At 36.1% G+C, this 17,797-nt stretch overlaps 1 protein-coding gene across 9 annotated transcripts in view; it reads right to left on the bottom strand.

Annotated features, from left to right (window-relative positions):
* CNKSR2 (connector enhancer of kinase suppressor of Ras 2) overlaps positions 1 to 17,797 on the bottom strand; it is a 232,243-nt gene that overhangs the window by 101,455 nt on the left and 112,991 nt on the right. For all 9 annotated transcript variants that reach the window (XR_002442319.1, XR_002442320.1, XR_002442318.1 and 6 more), the window contains 4 exons: positions 11,010 to 11,143; positions 7,616 to 7,827; positions 3,303 to 3,392; positions 2,426 to 2,640 (listed from right to left, as the gene is read on the bottom strand). Coding sequence is in view for 6 of the 9 variants with exons in the window: in XM_021408951.1 (XP_021264626.1) it covers positions 2,426 to 2,640; positions 3,303 to 3,392; positions 7,616 to 7,827; positions 11,010 to 11,143 (651 nt within the window). In the remaining 3 variants the exon portion in view is untranslated. The remainder of the gene's footprint in view (positions 1 to 2,425; positions 2,641 to 3,302; positions 3,393 to 7,615; positions 7,828 to 11,009; positions 11,144 to 17,797) is intronic.

Raw genomic sequence — 17,797 nt, forward strand, 5'->3', positions numbered from 1 at the left:
CACAGGGAGATAAGAGATAAAACTTGGTAACAAAAGACCTTTAAACCTAGAGGATAAAGGTACAATCATAGCTAAGGCTGGACACGGGTTAATAGATGAAATCTTTTAACATAAAGAACAAGCAGGGATTGCAGCAATTTAACAAACACAGTGAAGTATTCTTCAATTTTTGGACCTAAGGAGATATGTTCATCATCTACAGCTAACAGGAGGGAAAGTCCACTGGCTTGTGGTATGCAGCCCAGGGAGTCACAGTATTCTCTCTTCACCTGAAATTCCAGTATGATGAAAACATCTGTTTCTTAAAAACAAACAAAACCCAACAAAACAAAAAATCCAAAGCAAAACAAATGAAAACAATAGTATGTTTTACTACTACAAGTACAGTTTCTGGAGTTATCACCATTCCTCTTGCACTGAACTCACGCTCATCCAGAGACTCCCACTTCCAGATAATGCAAAGTCTTTATGAAAACTAGGTACCTGTCTTTTACGTTTCCTTATTTCAGACAAGAATGTAAATGCGCTGTGTTCCTTTGCCAGAGAGAAGAGCCCCTTCTGCAAACTAGATTAGGATTTTCCAAGTCAATATGCTGGGTGGCACCACCTTAAACAGGAAACTCTATTGCAATGCATGGTGGCAGCCAGGCTGCTTCCAGTGATAGGGCACTATAAGGTTGTGAATGCTTTGTGAAGGGCTCCTTCCATTTCTCCTGTGGACAAATCAGCATCCCAGGCTTCCTATTATTGTTCCTATTTCACACATTCCATTTCAAAACCACTGAGCAGATCAATACTAATTTCCATTCTAAAGAACGAATAACCTTTATTTATCTTTATAAGTAAATGAATTCCCACTAAACTTGCAAAAAGAAGCTGAAGATTTAATAGCATTATAAAGCTATACATTCGTGGTAATGGCCCACAAAAAGGATTATCAGATGGTGGTGGAAATTGTGGTGTTAACAGTTAAGGTGCACTTTGCAGATGGGTGTCCAACCTACATGAAGAAGGTAGTCAGTTCTGGTTGCTATTCCTCATTAACCTTCACACAGTAATTTTGAAGATTTTTCCAGTTCCTGTGTGTACCGTTTATTCATACAGATTTTGGAAACAGATAATAGGTAATAAAGGCAGCCAAGGAAAAATGAAGATGACACATTAAAAAAAGTTTCTCTCATTGTATACAAGAAATTTAACATTTACCAACAAAGGAATGCCATTGAGAGATGAGTATTCTCTCAAAACATGAAGAGTATTTCAAATTTACCATACCGTTCTCTACAGAATAGAATGTCCTCTGTTACACAAATAACTTCTCAATTTTCTTCTGTAAATATTTGATTTCAAGGTCTCTTGGATTGATTATATTTCTCATAGAAAAGACTGCAGACTTTGCAAAGAGGACAGTTTTGTTACACTTCGAAACTCCTTTGCCTCATGTATTATGCAAGTATATATCAATTTGCCTTTGCAAACCATTCAACCATTCAAAAAGTCTAAAGGAATTTAAAAGCTCTATTAGTTTCAAATAATCCACACCAACTATAACACAATAATTTGTAGCAGTGTTTTATAATGCTTCTAAGAGACAAGTTACCTGGATCTTACATGTTCAGTGGAGATCTAGCAGCCAATTTTTCAAAGCAAAATTCTTGATGAGCCCACAGTGCTGCTTCCCTTAAACACTGGCAATCTAAATAACATTCCCTGGGCAACTTTATGAAGGTAACTTCAGTTATTTCTACTATTTTGCTGTACAACTGTGTGTATATTACTCCGTGATGGCAGGTCTAAAACGTAAATGCTTTTATGGGGTTGAACATCATATCTAAAATATGTTGTGATCTCCAATCTACATTTTCTTGACACATTTGAAAACTAGGAAGTTACTGGAATGTTCATTTTACATTCTCTTCAGGAGACTCTTTCCGTTCAAATTTACTTAAGTAATTGAAATCTATTATTCTATCTAGATTAAAAACAGCTACACATATAATCAATATGCAACAGGGCCTTCTCTACCTCAAAGGAAAAACAAATACCTCCAACAGGTTTTCCTGCCACTAACAGGCCTTTCCAGTAGCTGTAGTAAAGGAGTTGTCAAATGTGACTTGGAATATTGTGATGAAATAGATTCAGTCAGACTGCTTCTTCCCTTTCGATCAGTAGTAAATAAATCTACATTTCAAACATAAGATCTTCTAGCTCTTCTAGCTACAGAGTTACAGATGTCCGTTCTGTGTTTGTAACAGCAAGTTAAAGCAAGCTAAAATACTTGTTTAGAATCAAGTTATTGTCAGAAGGACAGGAATCAGTGCAAGATCAGCAGTCAAAAAAAAGTCTTCAACACCACTACAAAAACATGACAGTCTCTCATAACAAGCAGAGAGCAACAAGTTCCATTAATACTATTTTTACTCACATGATACAAAGTGGTCTCTGGTCCAGGTGTGCCAATGACATCTTGTCTCAATGAATCCATTTGTAAACTAGGCAACAACGAGTAATGACTAGGACTATTACCCTTGTCTCCTTTCTTTTTCGATTTTTTCCCAGTATCCTTTTTGCTATTCCTTTGAAACATGTAGTCTTCTTGGCCTATTTTCTCATTGCTCATATAGCGTAGCAATGAATTTTCTGTTGAAAGAAAAGTAATGCAAAATATAATTATGAATTTTTTCATGTATCACAATCGACCTTTCAAAATATATAACATTCTTACTAAGATCTGCTGTCAATTTTAAGACTTCAAGACCTCTTCATTAGCAAAACTCATTTGCTTCTTTGGTAGACATAGCAAGAAAATACTGAATCTTCTGGAAGGGAAAATTCATTATTCTTTCAGGTTTCTAGTTTTCTTGACAGTGAAAAGAAAACTTCTATGAAAACTCACATCAATAAATGTTGATGTTGTCTTGAAGCTTTCAAAGATTAGCAGTGGCGCACTTATGATCATATCTATAATCTTTTTTTTGTTAAACAGATCCTAGATTGATGCAATTGTCTATGATCTCATACATTTATAAGTAACCTGCTTTGAATGTTCATCCAAGCTTGTTCACTGTATCATTCACACTTTCCTTTGAATATTATTCAAGTATTTACTAGCTTTTATCTTAGGGATCTCCTGAGGTAGAACCAGTGTTTATGAATTTAAGAGAACAGATATGCCTTTCATGGATGTGTCCTATCTTTCCTTGTATTTATGTATACATTTAGTATTCACAGCCTTCTGTGGCATTGCTTTAAGCATGATAAAACCCATAATGCCTTGTACAAGACGTGTCCAGATTACTTACCTCTCCTACTATCTCGTTTTATTTTATTGGGATCTTCATAATCCCCGACCCAGTTATATTCTACTGGCATAGAAATAGGCCTTAGTTTCCCTAGAAAAAGAGGAAAAAATTGAGATCACGCGCCAAAAGGCAAAATTAAACTAACATTCTTTGAAAGAAAGAAGAAATTAAGTGTTAAGCTGCAATTCTACAGTATTGCTTATGAATGAGGATCCATCACAGCCTCTGAACAAGAGATTAAGACAGGAGTTCTGTTTTCTTTAACAGACAAGAAGCAGTTAAAAGTATTTAATGGATTTCTTTTCTTTTTTTTTTTTTAAACTTTAGAAAATAAATCCAGTGCCCTACAAAATCCTTAGCAGACTGACGTTTGAGACTGAGAAGCACACTAAAATTACTTAGTTTGGTTTTCACTGAACAATATCTGTTTATTATTCCAAAAGCCCCTGGCACACACATCTAGAAAACTGTTTTAAAGCACATATAGAATGAATTGTTGGTAACAGAATCACATCGACATCACTAAAATACCTTTACAAATAGCATTTTTGCTGGAAGGTTTAAAAGACTCATCAGTCATTTAACAAAAAGAAAACAGAAAGCCTCTACAGGTAGTTTCCTTTTGTAGCATTTCTTCCACAGAGAGCAAAGTACATTACTACTGGAAAGTTCATTTAGATTTCAGATGACAGCAGAAGACAGAGAAGCTGAAGCTTACATCTTTTAAGCTTTGATTTGGAAGCTGCAGAATTGATTTTTTAAATGCTGTCAACTATGACTTCTGCTTAAGATTTCCACAAATACAGTTGGAAATTCAGTGAAAGTGTGCAATGCAACTTAGTGGGGTTACTTAAAGTGAACTATAGTTTTTAGCAAATTTGGTAGCATGGTGAAACAAAAAAAGCACATGAAGTGGCATGGCATATGGCATAATGTCCATCTCAGAGATGGAAAACAATTTTTTTTCAGAAACAAGATCAGTCTTTGCTCTTTTTAAAATCAATCTACTGGTAACAGAAAATATTTTGTTTCAAAAAGTATCAGAGCTTAAATTTAAAAAATTGTAAGTTTTGTTAGTTACATAGTGGAAAACTTCTGACATAAAGGTCATCATTCTTATTCTGCTTTTTTTTGATGTTAAATCCATGACACAGTGAAAAAGATAGATATTTGATTATGATGAAAACAAATATCCAAATGCATTTACTTAATAAATAACAACAACCATGAGAAAGAAGCTCACCACTGCCATGCATAAGCATCGTCAAGATAAAAGTTGCAAGGTTTTTTTGTTTTGTTTTTAAAATTTTTAAGGTATTGTAACGAACTTGGAAAAAGATGTATAAGTTCTGTATAGACTGCAAGACCAGTTTACAAATACATAATTACTCAGAATATAAAATGTATATGCTTAATTTTCTGTTCATCAATTATTTTACTAGATATGGGCACAAATTTAAGTGTGTTTGAAGTCAGTGAGATTTGAAGTACACCATTCAGAAGTTATTTCTTGAGTGCAGATGTATTATCCTTGATAAGAAATAAGATAATGGACACTTTTTCTAGAAATACAACCTTATCTTCTATGTTAGAATAAATTCACAGTATCCTATGGAAAGCACTTGCAAAAGTAAAAAGATACAAAAAGTAGAAAACCATGTAAATTGTGATTGTTATAAAGAGCTATAGTCATAACAACCTTTCCATAATATCTCTAGCTGCTGAATGTATGTACATGCTTTTTCTATCTGGCAGCAAAATTGCAATGATCAAATTTGTTTCTTTCTGTAAACTTGAGCTTCATTTGCCTGCCGCTGCTGGTATCTCCTTCATATTAGCCCAAGTGGAGCCCCTGAATCTGTTTTGCCTGGTGACTACACTCAGAAAATTTCATTGTTGGGATGTGAACTGAAGCTTTTCAAGGCCAAGTAGCAGCAATTATACAACAGCTGTAAGCCACCAAGAACATGAAAAAGAAGATTCTTGGCTAACAGTGTCAAAAAGGCCAATAGATTCCTCAAAGAGAAGTCCTGAAGGACTCTGTTAATCTCTCCCAAAGGAGGACTGAAAAGTATTTAAGAAAATTAACGCTTCCATATAATTAATGATGAGTGTATATTGAAAACAACTATTTCTCTATTTCTTAGAACTCTGTTTGACCTTTTTTAATAGGCTACTATAAGCCAGAGGGATGTTATTGTTATCTACCAGATTTTTGTGAAATCCTAGGTCATACATAGCCGCAAATCTGATGTTAACAAATGGCATGTGGGAAACTTCTGAATTTAATGCTGGAATAGTAATATTTTTAGAAAATATACTTAAGTGAGAATAGACTCTGTGATGTGAATTAATTTAAAAAGTGAGATCAAAACTGAAATGCTGTAAACGTGTCAAAAAATGACTGATTTTCAGTAGTCTTTGATCCATGTATTTATAACCTTTTCAGCTAATAGGAAAATATGCTACAAAAGCTATCCTGTAATAAAATAATGGATTCAGCAGTCCTTGAACAAAGTGTCTTCTTCCCTCTAGAATACTAGTATTAAAAATTTAACATCTGGAACAGAGAATACATCTCTGTTAATGGAACTGACTACATACACCAAGTGAAATACAGGAGTAATAAAATTAATATATCATCCTTGAACACTTAGCATTTATTTCATACACTATAGGCATGGTTAAAAAACATCTGAAAGCACTTCAAAATCAAAAGGATACTGAGGATTTTGCAGGAGAATTGTGTGGCTGTGTGGAACAAGTGCACTTTATGAAAACACATCCTTTAACACTGTGCAAGCACACTGCTTAAAGTCCCAAGGATACTTTACACAGCTCAAGCTCAATTTGTATCAAGGTTCCCAGGTGATTTTGGAGCTTGGCTGCATAATGTACCAAATATATTCTTCCTCATAGATTAAGTGTGTCATCATCTCAAAGGGATATAATGTCAGGACTACCACAACAACTCCAAGATGCAGCTCGTGCTCAGTTTAATAATTGAAATAACATAGCAAACGGGGCAAAAAAACATTCAAGTATGTGTTGAGCTAATACCAGGGCTGCCAAAATAACTTCTATAAATCAAAATTTCCTTTTCATTTTCTCCCATATACTAACAACTCTACCATTGAACAATTCCTTATATAGCAACACAAAACCCTATTTCCTAGTCCAAAGCCCAAATAAGACGCTAAGTAAAGAAAGAGTTTCTATAGGTTCAAAATGAAAATAACCTAGAGAACAAAGTTTTGAGGAGTTTCTCATAAGAAACTGATTCAGAGTTCTCACCATAAATAAGACAAAATCCAAGATATGGAAGTACTATGAACACACATGTGCGTTTCAATACATAGTCTTATAAAACAGGGACTGCTATGTACAGGAAGTCATCACTCCTCATATACAAAGTTACAGGATGTTAAAACAGTATTAGAAAAAAGCATACTATCAGTCATACTTCATTTCTGAAACTAGAGATGAATAATAAAGAGTTTTAGAGCAGAGTGCAGCATGAAAGCAGTAAGTCATTTCCTTGTTCATCTGAAAAGGTTTTGAACTTTAAAATTACCTTTGTAAATTTCTTCAAATACAGAATTCCTAAACCTGTGCTACTGTGGAGCAAGGGAAGGTGATGATATTGCCTTCTACCAGGATTTGAACACGTTTGTAAAGGTATTTCTCAAGATATAGCTCAGAAAATGATACAGAGACAAGTCGCTTACCCTTTCTGAAGGTCAGTGAAGTCTCCAGAAGGGGTAATCTCTGAATAGAGATCCCGCTCCCTTGGCTGCTAACTCTTAAATGAGAGTGAGGAGGAGTGGAACCAGGGTCCACCCCTTCCAGTTGCCCAGGTGCACTGCTTCCACCAGTGTGCCCTTGGTTAGCCATGCCTTCTCACCTGGTACTCAATCACTGATTCAGGCTGTGACCTAGCAATCCCCACACTCCTACACTTACACTGGGAGCATGGTTTCATAGTGCAGGTTTAGTATAAATGCATGGGCTTCTGCCAATTTTTCTGACAAAATGATACTGAAAAGTTATATGGAAAATTAAGCCGATACAATTATAGAATGTATATTCCAAAAAATCACCAGTACAAAACTGGATTTGCCATCCTTATCACAGTAATACATATTTCCTTACACAGAATAAGCTCTTAAGTTGACATTAAACTAAAGCTGTACAAAATTCTTAGCACATTCAATAGCCATTGGAATTATTTTTGTGCTTAAATACAAGAACAGATGTATGAAAAATCCTAACATCAACAAACTGTGATAATCCTTGTCAGATCAATGCCTTACCGTATGTTGGTGTGCTCTCTCTTCTTCCAGGACCACTTGTTCTTCCCTTGTCATACTCATAGCAGTATAAAACTGCATCTTCTTCAACCACATTAAAACGCTTTCGATACTCCTGATCAAGAAATGAGTTTGGAGATTCGGATCCTGTATGAACTGGTTTGCCCACTGTATGTCTGCCAACATCATCACACGGGAGATTTCCCTTTTCATCCCTTTAGTAAACAGGAGAGATTTTTTAATATTGAAATAAGACATTCATTTTTTGAAAATGTGAATATTTCAGTAAACATGGGAAAATGTCAGTATTTCACATAAGCAGCAAATATATACAATTGGCCAAAATCAGGATCACACACTGCATATGTATATATATATGCATGTATGCACTAGTTATCTCACATGCGCTGATTATTTGCTTCCATTGCAGACTGTATCTTAATGGTTTCTTTTGAAAAGAATCATACAAATAAAGCCGATGTGCAGCTACTCTTTTTATGATTTTTTTTTTTTTTGGAAGCTACCAGCATTTTGTGACTTAGGGCAAGGGAATAATGTTGATCTTATTCTTTCATGCTTGCACTTCTAAATCAAATAGTTTTTTCAATCAATAGAATTTTTGAATCAAATAGTTTTAAAACAAAGCTATACAGTAAGCATGGGCAAATTCAGTCTGGTTTCTTACAAACTAACCCCACAGCAAGAAGAACCCACAGACATTTGACGCAGTTCTGTAGAAGCCAGTTTGAGCCTCCAAGGTGTTATAGATATATCCATGCAGTATCAAAAAGAACGAATGGCACCTTCTCATGAACTGCTGTCTCAGGACAGCAATTTATTAATATATTAATTTAGTTTATTGCAAGGAACGTACTACACAACCTATATAGAGAAGACTGGTCACTACCCATTCTCTAAAAACATAAACTACTGAAAGGCATCACATGAAAGAGAGCTATGCCTGAGTGGCAGGAGCCCTCTCTTTGCACTAGGTAAAGAAGGGCTCTGAAACACTGCTGGTATGGCTGTGCCTGGAGATGGCTGAAAAAGACCTAATCAGACAGTAATTTCTGAGCTGCAAAATGCATGGGAGGCTGCCAAAAGAGTAGCTGTGGCCTCATGTCCTCATTGTAGAGCTTCTGCCCCTCTAGACCACATGTAAAAGCAAAGCTGACCAGCACACTGACCCATAGTTCTCTTGGTGCCCTGCAACCTGGCAAGAGGATAAAGCAAAGCTAGACAGCAACGGTGGAAAATAAAGGGCCATCCTGACTCGGCCACGGCACCAAAACTACAGAAATCCTCTCCATGCATTTCACTTGCTCTGCAAGGCTTTTGCAGAGCAGAGACAGTGCTGGTGAAGGGGACAGGCACAGCCCCACCAGGGCTGTAAGCCCATTATTGTGACAGTGCTGGAGGACATTGGGAGGTAAAACAACGGAGACTGATGCATCTCCCAAAGGCATTCAACAGACTTGACAAAGCACTAATTTGCTACCTGCACTTGTCAGTAAACAGCACATGAAAAGGATGGGTCCTGACATTTGTGTGTGATTGTGCTGGCAGCTGTATTATCTGTGGGTGCCATCAATAGGACAGCATGGTTTCGGGGTTTTAAAATTTATACCAACATATCAAATCTCTTATTCTATTCCAGGAACGAAAGGTGGGCATTTTATTTTTTAAAGCTCCCCCTTGGAACAGCAACAACAAACTGAGAAACAGATATTGAACATTTTGATAATACCCAAAATAAAGACGTGCTTAAATATAGTTAATCACAGACCAAAAAAAACCTGCTGAAATGTCAAAACAGATCATTCAGAAACACTACTGTATGTGGCAGCTTTGTGAAATGAACTACAGTTCATTAGGATTTAGCTGGCAAAATAAAAACTGTGTAGCTTAAAGCACCTTGTATTAATATATATTATAATATTTAATCAGAATTAGTCCAAACTGGTCCATTAACAACCATTATTTAAGATGTTAATAATCAATAGCCAAAATGCATTCTGGAGATACCAGTTTCTAGAGCTGAACTATGGATATCTAATAAAAATACTTCAAGAAAAAGGATGTATTCCTTATCAAATAACAAATATTTTTGCAGTAGGAAACATGATCAGCATCATGCACTGTTTCTTTTAAGACAGTACAGTTTCAGCTGCAAGAGTGACAGGTCTTTGCCATGTAACTATACATAAAAAGGGAAATCAAAGACTGTGTTTTGGTTGGGGTTTCTTTCTGCAGTTTTTTTTTTAATCTCCCCAGAAATAAAACGAGACCAGGCAGCATATAAAGCAGGGATGAGGAAGGAAGGTAGCACTCAGCTTACAGCTTCAAGAAAGGCCCATGGTATCATCTAAATCATGAAGTAGAAAGTCACTTTCTTGCCCTGGAAGGTTTTTTCCATCTCTCTGAAGAGTAAGAATTAATCACAGAATCATGATTTCTCCTCCCCACAAGGCACTTTAATTTGCCATCTACCTCACTCTTGGACAGCCCCCAGGAAATTCTTGTCAGCATCAGGTCACAAATCTTAATTGGCTAGAAGAGTTACTGGTAGGAGAGCCTAAGGAAAATGCAGGTACCAGAAACTTGGGTACAGGAAATTCAGACATGAGAAAGGACATGCTGCCCTTACCAGGTTTGCAAGAATGTAAACTAAAAGAAAAAGCAAAAAGTAATTGAAAAATACACTGACTGGACATTCCATGTCTGATACAGAAACATTAAAAATGCAGGTCCCTCGTGAATATAACCCTAGGCTTCTTGCTGCTTACTGCCATACTTATGGATACATTTATAAGCCGTAATTCTCTCAGAAGTTTAGGAAAGCAACATCTGTGTGTATTACAAAATTATACTGAATCATCTAAGAGCGTGTGAAGGTAGGCTGATGAATCCCACACCAAGATGGAATCCAGAGAAATGTTCTGAGACTAACAAAATATATACAAAAAGGAAATTAGAGCAGAAAAAAGCAGCGCTCTCACTGTCAAAGCTGCAATATTTCTTGCTTTTAGCACAGCCTCCATTGTTGCATCATAGTTCTTAGGCAAGGGGACAAACTCTTTTCATAGTTACATATTTAGGGCTTTGGAGAATTTTTGCTTTTTTGAAGTAGGACAACACTGTTATAAGCAGTAGATTATTCCACATTTGAGAAAACAGAGTATTAAATCTGTCTTTCTAAAGGTTACTGTCTGTTTTTCAGATTCTGGTCATTGTGGGCCTTATTCAGAATATCTTCCCTTACCAAACAGCTCCCCTGTAAAATTAACTATAATCAGCCTGATAATACCATCAGTTGATAATCAGGTAGGAATAGAATGATCAGCTGTTCTATAGCTATTTTTGACAATGAATAGTAATTGATATGAACATTTTTTACCTGGGAACATAAGGTTCTGTTGGAGGAGGGGGTATATAAAGATCCTGGAGTGCAGAGCTGTCTCTTTTTGTAGGTGTGCTGATAGTGCTGGATGGTGTAGCAACACTGCTTGTAGGACTTCTGGGAATAAGAGGCTGGTTCAAAAGAGAGAGGAAAAAAAAAATCACGGTTATACCTTAAATATTATTCACTTGTAACTGAAAAAGCTAAAAGAAATAGCAGTTCTAATCTTTAATATGACTTTAGACTGGCTGAAAAAAATAATACTTCTATTTAGGGAAGTGCATCTATGAATGGACATTACACTTATAAAATTGACTCATCTGATCACATCTTTCTTTTCTCCCCTTTGCACAGCAAGATTATTGCCAATGCTCATGAAAATAGTAATTAGTAGAGCCACTGGTGAAATCTTTATGAGTAAATAGCATATAGAATCCAGTGAATTCCTTAATTAAACTAACATTATAAAGAAAATGTCTAGTGTTTACAGTAAGTGTTCATAAATAGGCATTAAACTGAACGTCATCTCCCCCCATCTGTTCTACAGCTTAAGAATTAGCTGTAAAAGCTTCAGTTTATGTCTGCAGGTGCTGTAAAGTCAGGTACTGCATCCTCAAGAGCACATGGGCTATGATACTGAATAAACTGGAGATTATTATTATTCTTCACTCTCCTAGGTACACTCTTCACAAAGTAAATCATAGGTGAAAAAAAAATTGTACCCTCCTTGCAGAATAATAATGCATTCTAGCTATCTTTCCCATCCAAACATGATCCTTCCTCTTAATCACATCTTTATCCCTTTCTCAAATTAAGCATGATTTTCTCCTTCAACTTAACTATCTTCACTAGCTAAATAATGACCATCCATTTGAAGACTTTATTAAATCACTGTCGGACTGGAAATTATAGCATGATTTGCTAGCACTCTCTATACAGATGCAAATGCAGAAAAATGAAATAAGAAACAAACTTAGACTGCTTTAGTCTAATTAATAATGCCTGCCTTACGCTTCTTAGCTTGTCTGATAGCTAAACTTAAGCAGAAGAAAATGCAAGTGTAGCACTATCTTCTTACACCCTAAAATTTAAATCTAATATTAAAGAAATACTGAGTTTTGTTTTGTAAGAGTACATTCTCCTGCATCTTTTTGGAAGTCAAGTCTTTGAAGAGAAAGGTTTTAGGAAGACATAGTGTACACCACACCTATAATTTCTGAACTAAGTAACTGCTGGAGGACACAAGTATTTCACACTGTATTTATGACAGAGAAGCTCTGAGCACTGACCAAATGAGTGTGTAGAAAGATCCTTCTGCCAGCACTATGAAGAACAGTGCATGACAGACTGAGAAAACACTGACAGAATTACTAGTTCACATTTTCTAGATACTATTCTTGATACCTATACGGCAAAAAAATCTCAAGAGCATGGACTTTTTCAAAAGGTTGTCCTTTCACAAGATAGCAATGAACCCATGTAAATTTATGCTCATCAAGCAAGCGTTCTCCATTGCATTATTTTGTTTTCAATCTGTATTGTAAGAACACATGCCACTTAGGAAACCTCAGACATCCTTTAACTGGATTCTGCTGTATTTTTGCAACAGAGCTGTGTTTGATTTATCTCAGATATCATAAATTGCATGTTTAAAAATTTACTGTTAAAACTATTCAAGTCTACCTTTAGAACGATGTCTATAAACTGAAACAAGTATTATCTTGCTGAATGTAGAAATCCATCTCCTACAAACAATAACACTGCTGAATTCTTTTTTTGCTTAATAGAGTTAATGTGAGTATTCTGTAACCACACCAATGAAAGACAGTCAGTACTTACAGGAAGAGAGGGAGAAAGACACAAACACAAAACCAGACAGGTAAAAGACTTTACAACCACTAAAAACAAGCAGAAGACTGAAGTCTGCAAAAATAAGACTAAAGGTGGTGACAAAACTGAGGGAAGGAGGAAAAAAAATAAATCATAAAACCCAAGGAAAACTCTTTCAGATGAACAAAAACCTTACTGTTGAAATTTTCATCAGTGACACTGTAGCCACAGATGTTCTTGAACCACTTAATAAAACAATACCATTATTTTCCCTTTCCAATACCTTGCATTATTATAAGCACACATTGCAGATTGTTGAGTGGTTTGTAGAACTATTTTTCTCCTAAGCCAAAAGAATTTTGTTACCAGGATCATGTTTACACTTGCTAAGCCCAAGCCATTGTTTGTAGCTCATACTGACAGGAGCACCATGAGAGGAACATCAGCTGGGTAGATGGATTTGCTCTTCTCCACATTGAAGAGGAAGACAGCTTTTTAACTGAACAAATAGGTAGTTAAGAGGAAACAGGGCCATAGGGACAGTAACAATTAAAAGGAGCTTATGCTTTCTATTGCATGTGGAAATTCATGCCCAAGCATAACTGTGATCTGGGCTTACAATGGATTGATGAGCCCACACCCATTCTGACCGGCTGCTGGAGGGCTACAAGACACAGGTAAAGAATTCCCCAGAATTACCTGGGCATAGCTATTTAAATGCTAAAGAGATGCGCTTCATTTCTGGGATACAATTTCGCTGAAGCCTGAGTATTCTACTATATAACACAGCAAGTTCTTGAGAACACACAGCTCAGCTATGTTGGTTAGCTTGCCCTCCAGAACAGTTTGTGGGGAGACTGGAAATCAATGGAAGTTGCGTGGTTTTGAGAAATGCAAAATTTGGCTCACCTTTTCGCTAGGTGAGGTGGTTAGAACACTAATTGCTACAGGAAAAAAATGGTGTTCACTCTAAAACAGAAATACACAAGAGCTCTAAAGGTACAGTTTCCCTCAAACTTTTCCCATGTTAAATACCAGAACGTTTTCAGGAGTGAGAATCACAGCGTAGCTGGTGCGAGTCCAAATGACTGTGGTATCTCCCATAGTAACAATATAGGTAGATCTTCCCAGGGCCCCAGAAACTCCCAAGGGGAGCAGTAGTACAATCAATTACAAGAGAAAGCATAATCTTGTAGGATCACCCCCAAACATACTGGAGTATCTCATGCCTTTTAGATAACTAGGTTACCCTGCCAAACTCAACTCTTAGGATCATTTCCACAAAAGCAGAAAAGCTTTGTTCCAGAAAAACTGGAACAAAAGGAGAAAACCACTTTTAAAAACAGGCCATTACTTTTTTTTTTTTTTTTACATTTATCACCACTTAATCCGATAGATCAGTGAGTTCTTTTAAAAGAAAGGCAATGTGGTAAAATCATTCAGATGTGCTCTCCTGTCAACACACTGAGAGCATTGCAGTAGCTACCACTTTGTGGATCGAGGAATTTGGCTTTCACTTTTGTAAGGAATTAAAAGCCTGAGGCCCTCCTTGTTGAAGAGGGAGCCTTCAGAACCTGCAGGGTGCAGGTAAGGTGCACCCTCAAGTCATTTTGCATTGCAATTCTGAGACTCCTCAATCATTCAGTTTAAGTCAATCCGTTTATCTGCAAGTAAATCAGATCACATTCATCCCATAGGTCAATGGCAGCCATTTAGTGGACTATATTATGCCATATAGCCACATTAAACATAGAATCACACAGAACTCCAATTCCAGTATTTCTGATTTAGATGCCTTGGAGATCAGTGTTATCACTGAATCAACTCTCTTCCAAAGACTAGAACTTCCTCCTGCTGCAGTCCCTTTTGGCAGGCTGGCCAGGCAAGTGGGAATCCTGAAACAGCAATAAAACTAAAATGTTTTCAGGACCAAAGATTTTAATACTTAACCCATGGGAACAAGCTGACAAAGAAAGTTTAGAAGTTATGTATTAAAGCTGGAATATCCTCAAAAATATCCTACATAAAGCCCTACATCAATGTTAATCCCCAGTGACCAATACAAAATTCATGTTTCAATGTACTTTGGAGTATTGTTTCTCAAACGTTCTGGATGCACTATCCTCCTTCAGAATTATTAGCTTTTACAGACCCTTCACCAAACTGACAGCGGTCCAGAAAACAAAAAAATAACTTTACTTAAAAAAGCAAAGTTTCTCCATGAGAGAGAAGTAAGAAGGAAAAAGTTCCTGTAATTACTGAGTGATAGTGCATATAAACTGACTCCCACTTTTCCAGGAGCTGCCCTGCTCTGGTTAGCTCAGCCCTGTGGTCCCCTCCCTCCTTCTTGGTAGCAGGAGCTAGCTTTGTTTTTCCCATTCCTAGTCCTGAAGAAACTGAGATTAACTTTTTTTTTTGTCTTCTTTTTTCTCTAAACAATGAGTGCCATTAATAATTAATATGTACCATCTAAAATTCTTTTTAATGTTTTTTAAAACTCTCTGAATCTTTCATTAACTCCCTCGGTAGTTGCAACATACAGTTTGAGAAACATTGCTCCATATAAAGGCACACAATTTTTAAAATATAAGCAAAACCAACACAAGATTTTAAGTGGTAATGTCTTTACACAGTATTTGCAGCAGTAAACAGATTTTACTGTTAATATATGTTTTCATATCGGACCAAGATATTACAATTTACTGAACAAAATGTTTCCAATAACAAATTTTATAAGATGAACATGACATGAAGTAATGAAATTCTGTAACTAATTCAGACTCTGTAGGAAAACCCAGTCAGAATTAATTTTAACAATACTGCAAAAAATGCCCAGTTCCCATGTAGTTAAAAGACAGCTAAGCAACTGAAGGGCCAATGATTTAGTATTTTATTCGAATTTAATGAATAAAAAGTGTAAGGTCATTAATTCTAATCATACATGTTTCAAAAAGAACATAACATTGTCTGCAGTTGAATGAAGGAAGCGATATAATGAAATAATATTAAGTAATCATAAAAGTAGCATTTTCTCACAGCCCAAGGACTCTGCTGTTACTGTTGCTTCTTAGCAGGCTGAAATGTTGAACATAGCATAGAAGAGATACGATGCATATCTAATTCGAAATATATTTTAAAAAATAGATACTGAGGTCTTAGTGATTTTTTAACAGTAAAATTTAATCACATATAAATCAGTACAGTGAACTATTTAAAATACACAAAAGGAGACAAATAAGTTTGGTGAAGAGCGTGGCAGAATAGTGAAGAGAAGTCAAAAGGTTTTTTCCAAGTCAAGACAAATGGTGGCGGCTGGACCTGCCCCCAGCCTCACTGACATCAGTGAAACTGGCAGGGCTTAGTCCAAATTAGCAGAAGTGTGACCATTTATTTTCAATCTTTTCAAGACACTGGATGAAACGTCTTCATGCTGTAGTCAAAGTCTAATTTCTTTTAACTAATTACAAAGCATTTTCCAGAAGCGAAAGATGGCTTTGCAGTTAGATTCTTGCTAGCACGATGATAGTGACTTTGAGAATCTAATAATCTTCTTAACCAAACCTTCCTCCCTTGTTCAAACTGCACTTCGGAGAGCCTTCCCTTGGAACCTCCCCAGAATAACACAAAGTGGGAAGAAGAAATGAAGGAGACCATCTAGAGCAGACAAATTTTATTTATGTTATGTTTTGAACTGTCAGCTGATTGCTCTGGGGACAAACAAAAATATGGAGAGTTCCAGCATAATTAAATCACCTCTATCTTGAGTGAGAGAAGTAAAAAAAAATAAAGATAGAGCTTATTTTTTTGTTGAACATATTCAGTAGCAGTCAGAAGTACTAACATTACAATCTGAAATACCAGTGTATCAGAGAAGTAACTGAAAGACAAATTTAGTAAGACATACAGGCATAACATCTTAATATTTGTAGTTACAATACCATATTAATGAATACCTTCAATTGCAAAGGCAAAAAAAAATTCCCCAAGGCCACAGCTGCCTAATTCAAATCTTATAAAAGCAATAAAAAAAACCGACATAGGCTGAAAATCCCTTGACTTCCCACATTCTGTCATGATACCAGAATGTATTAAGGGAGAACTCTGATTACTGCATGAAGTGGGACACTGATGGATTTTAAAAGAGACGATCATCAAGTGACTAAAAACAAAACAAAAACCCAAGCCACCTCCTTTAATAAGGACAATAGGGGGAAAAAAATGGATGTTTTCCTTTCAGTACTGATTGACCTTACAGATGGAATTAATGCACTTGTACATACACACTTGTTATGTAATGGTGCATTGTATAGCCATAGCTAGTTGTGCTATTTTCCTTTACATCAAACCACTGGATATCAGTTTCTGGCCTGCTACACAGAATGTGTAGGATACACAGCTTAATGACCAGGATACCACATCAAGTCACCCCCCAGATTGATTGATATACTGGTAGCACCTGCATACTGCCTGAACTCCACTAGTCTTTTCCCAATTTACAGGCACACTTCCTACTTCTGTGAAATCCAGCTTTTCATGCAGCTGCAAATGGCAAACATGTTCCTACATAGAATTATAAGCTAACCAAGAAGAATGCATCTTACCAATGCCTAAACACTATCCACTTTCAGCAAAAATTAATTTTTAAAATCTTTCAATTAAAAAATCCAAATGTAAATCTCAATGTTTTATATTTTAATAACTGAAATATTTACATTTGCTCTAACAGCGATTAAAGACCCTCACAGATGGCATGCATACAAAAACTTAGCCTCTTTTTTTTTCAGCCCCTGTACACTGGGGTAAATTTCCACTTTTCCTACTCAGTCACTGCAATTTGTGACACCACATTTTTCCTCTGTAACCCATTTACAGAGCCAAAGAAAAAAACACAGCAACCAGTTTTCAGATCCTAATTCACATTTTATTAGAATTTCATCTCCATAACTTATTCTAGA

The sequence above is a fragment of the Numida meleagris genome, chromosome 1 (assembly GCF_002078875.1).
Source record: "Numida meleagris isolate 19003 breed g44 Domestic line chromosome 1, NumMel1.0, whole genome shotgun sequence".
Taxonomy (NCBI): domain Eukaryota; kingdom Metazoa; phylum Chordata; class Aves; order Galliformes; family Numididae; genus Numida; species Numida meleagris.